This window comes from Engystomops pustulosus, chromosome 1, assembly GCF_040894005.1.
Source record: "Engystomops pustulosus chromosome 1, aEngPut4.maternal, whole genome shotgun sequence".
NCBI lineage: Eukaryota > Metazoa > Chordata > Amphibia > Anura > Leptodactylidae > Engystomops > Engystomops pustulosus.
The window spans coordinates 210,933,621-210,937,478 of NC_092411.1; the positions used below are offsets into that span (position 1 = coordinate 210,933,621).

Sequence of the window (3,858 nt, forward strand, 5' to 3'; positions counted from 1 at the left end):
GTTCTGCAGACTTGTTCTTAAGTTGAAGTTGTATGTAAGGCGGAACTGTATAGTTTATAATTGTAATCCAGCCAAAAATGTTTGGTCTCTGTGACAATTGGATTCTAAAAATGTTTGGTTGTCATAAGAACCAGGATTAACAATAAAGCTTAATTGCAGACACCTGTGATAACTGTTACAGCTGTTTATTGTAGTCTAAGGAAAAGTACAGTACCAAAAATCCAAATGAAATTAGTGGATCTATTTTCTGAATGTAACCTATCAGACCATACAGTATAAGAGACTTTCTGAACAGCTAGCATACATTCATACACAACAAATATATAGATAGGTATATATGTGATAGATAGATAGATAGATAGATAGATAGATAGATAGATAGATAGATAGATAATGAATGGATGGACAGGTAGGTGATACATTTATAGAATGATGTGTGGCATACTGACTAACATAAACAGATAGTGTTAGAAAATAGATGAATGGATGAGTAAATAGAATTTTAAAGTAAAGTACCGTAGATTGATCAATAGAAGACAATCTCTAACTTTCATACTTGGATCTGTGTATAGGGAGCTGGATAACCAGGTAGACAGATGATGGATGTAAAGGCAGGTAATATTAATAGATATTTCTACAGGTAGGAGATGGATAACTGGATAGATCAGATGTCTGGAGTAATATGCAGAGATATAGATATTATACAGGATTGATGTGCAGCTCCCCATACATTCTATAAGTAATGTCATGTTCTCGCAGCCAGTGGCGGCTCGCACAGAGTTGTGTATAATGTATGCTGGCGGTCATTATTCCGATGCCTCCTGAGCCGGCAGCTGCCCCGCGCCCTCCTCCCCCGCCTCACCCCGGACACGCGTGTCTGCTGCCCCCCGTCCCGGGCCCGGCCCCGCCATTGGCTGCTCCTCTTCCTATTCATTAATAAAATTAGCGGCACGCTTCAGCCGAGCGGGAGCCACCAATCAGCGGGCGGCCTGCGGGGGGAGGAGCCAGCAGGACAACAGAGCTGTGCGCACAGGAGCGGAGAAGTGACGGGGATGAGGGATGCTGAGGAGAATGAGCCGGGTGGGGAGGGGGCGCCGTGCCCCGGGGTAGCCCTGATTGTTGTGGGCTTGTATATAAGGGCTATGAGGAGGGTCGTGTGCCAGACACACAGCCGCCAAGCCACCGGCAGCGTCACCGCACTTCAGCTCAAGGAGTGAGACGCGTGCCACCCGAGCCGCCCTCAGCTACAGCAGCAGCAGCATCACCTCAGCCACAGCTACAGCAGCAGGTGAGTCCCGCAGCAGAGCTGTGTACACCTGGAGTAGCATCTTCTCAGCTGTAAGCTGTAGTGCCATGTCCAGTCTTCTCATGCCTCTCTTTCTCCTTACAGGATGGTGTTAGTAAAGAGTGAGTACACCGAGGAGGAGATGTCTTCTCCCTGCTCCATGTCCACCACCTCCAGCCTGTCCCCCCACCCCTGCACCTCTGATGATGAGCAGCAGTTCACCCCCAGCCTACCATCCGAGGACGGAGAGATGGGCACAGATGCCACCAAGAAGTCCAGACGTAACCGTACACGCAGCAACGTTAAAAATGGCGAAGTTGTCATGAAAATTAAAAAAACCCGCCGCCTCAAAGCGAATAACCGGGAACGAAATCGCATGCACAACCTAAACTCTGCCCTGGATGCCCTGAGGGAAGTGCTGCCCACCTTTCCTGAGGATGCCAAGCTTACCAAGATAGAGACCCTGCGCTTTGCACACAACTATATCTGGGCGCTTTCGGAGACTCTACGCCTGGCAGACCAACTGCATGGCTCTGGTACCTCTCCTATAATGATCAAGGACTCCCCTCCTTCTCCAAGCCCCTCTGCTTCTTCATGGAGCTGCACATCTCCCTCATCCTGCGGCTCTCTGTCCCCCAGCAGTCCTGCAAGCTCAACCTCAGACATCCTGGATTACTGGCAACCTGCTAATCGTCACTTACACAGTGCCCTCACCCAGCAAACCCTCTGTGCACCTGCCACCCAGGTCTATATTTGATCACCAAATGCCCATTCATTTGGACTAAATGCATTGGGACTGCAGAGACCAATATATATATAGGGGAAATTATGTGAATACCCTATGTAGAAAGCCTTGTGCTGGTCAGTCTGACACCCAGCTGAATGATCTCCACATGTCATTATCTACATGTAGGAGGCTGGAGCAATGTTCTTACTGGGTCAGTGGAGAAAGCACATGACATGACATGACTGTGATAGGAATCAGGGCTAGGGAATTCCTTATGTCAGAGAGAGTTACAGGTTAGCCTGAAAATCTCCTTAAAAACACAAATCCATTGATGTTTGTCAGTCTTGAGGAATAACCAGCTTAGTAGAAGGTGGTCCTAACAGACTGTCATCCATAGAGAGGGGGGAAATCTGCTGCATCTGTTTATTTCCCACTGGTTGTTGATTGGTGTGGGAATTTCAAGTGTCAATCCAAACTTTTCCTCTGACTTGCACTTCGTTCACTTTGCCAGATTTTGTCACAATACCTTTTGTTCTGTCATTCTATTTGCCTGTTTCCATCTGTCCGCTATGATTTATTTGTTAAAAAAGGGGAAAAAAAAGTTGTTGCCAGAGGGCCAGGTTAGAAGTCATTGTATAATTTGTAGGCTTTTGTAGCCCTTGAATGGAAGCGTGAAAATTTAGGCTGAACTTACTGCGAAAAGAAGAAAATGTGCAAAAAGGGGAAAATGGAAAGGGAGGTTTCCTTCATACATTATTTATCTGTGCATTCAGAGGATGAGGAGCCCCTATTCTTCCATGAGATTAAAAGAGAGCAGCAGACAAGGAGGATCACTGTGACCAGATACATGTGTTCACTTTTATTTATTACAGATGATAATTTCACGGAGTATATGTATTTTTTTTGTATATTGAAAGAGTTTATTTTAGAATGTATTTACAATAAGACAGAGTTCGTGTTTATAATTATTAAATAAAATCTATAATTTTCCTAACTTTTGTCTATGTTGCTTTTCATGGTGTATTGCTTTGTTGTGCAAAATGCTGGGGTAAGAAAATAAAATAAAAAGGTCCTAAATAAATTATATACCACCTTTTTAGAAAATAAATACAGGATTATAAAAAAATATTTAAGTTGCTCACTTTATCCAAGAGCAAGATTTTGAGTAGGGAAAGGCAACCAGTAAATCTAATGTAACATTTCTATTCTATAAATGATTAATAAGGATATAACTAATTACTAACTAATTAAAATCTTGTTAATACTTGCTTGCAAAACATTTCAAATAAATGTAATCATTAAAGGATCATACATTTATTTACAGGATAAAAGGGATAGATGTCTCATCGTCTAGAAGTCCAATACCTGGGACCTCCTGTATTGAGAAGGATGGGGGACCAGAAGTCCCCTTAGCTGCCCTGTATTGCAGGGGGCGACCAGCATCGGCTAATCCTGTACCACATCCTTAAAACCCTATATAAATTAATGGGGTACAGGAACCTCTAAAGTATGATCTCTAGTTTATAAAAAAAAAATTATAGCATAATAAAGAATAGCTGTTAGAGTTTTGTATGATCACATTTAGGGTGGCTGCACTGTGGGGGCATAAATCAACATGCAACTGTTTGAAGTTGCTTATCAGAAGACTACAATCTTATGAACCCTTTGATGAATTTGGAACATCGAAATGGATACATTTTTACAACTTTTTTTTGTAACTGTCATAGGCCGCAGACACACTGGGAGGATTTGTGCTGGGTAACTGCAGTGGAATTGCTAGTGACCAGCAATGATCGAAATTAGCAGACCTAATGTAGCAAAGCTTTGATTAAAAACCTGCAGTGGA

At 43.2% G+C, this 3,858-nt stretch overlaps 1 protein-coding gene across 1 annotated transcript; it reads left to right on the plus strand.

Moving 5' to 3' along the window:
- Positions 1-952: 952 nt before the first annotated feature.
- On the plus strand, positions 953-2,959 carry NEUROG2 (neurogenin 2). The gene is made up of 2 exons (XM_072127219.1): positions 953-1,288; positions 1,391-2,959. The coding sequence occupies exon 2, from the start codon at positions 1,392-1,394 to the stop codon at positions 2,040-2,042; it is 651 nt and encodes a 216-aa protein (XP_071983320.1). The 5' UTR covers positions 953-1,288; position 1,391; the 3' UTR covers positions 2,043-2,959.
- The last annotated feature ends 899 nt before the right edge of the window (positions 2,960-3,858 follow it).

What these genes read in the sequence shown, in the direction of transcription:
- NEUROG2 (XM_072127219.1), top strand. Translation starts at nt 1,392, where the DNA reads ATGGTGTTAGTAAAGAGTGAGTACACCGAGGAGGAGATGTCTTCTCCC.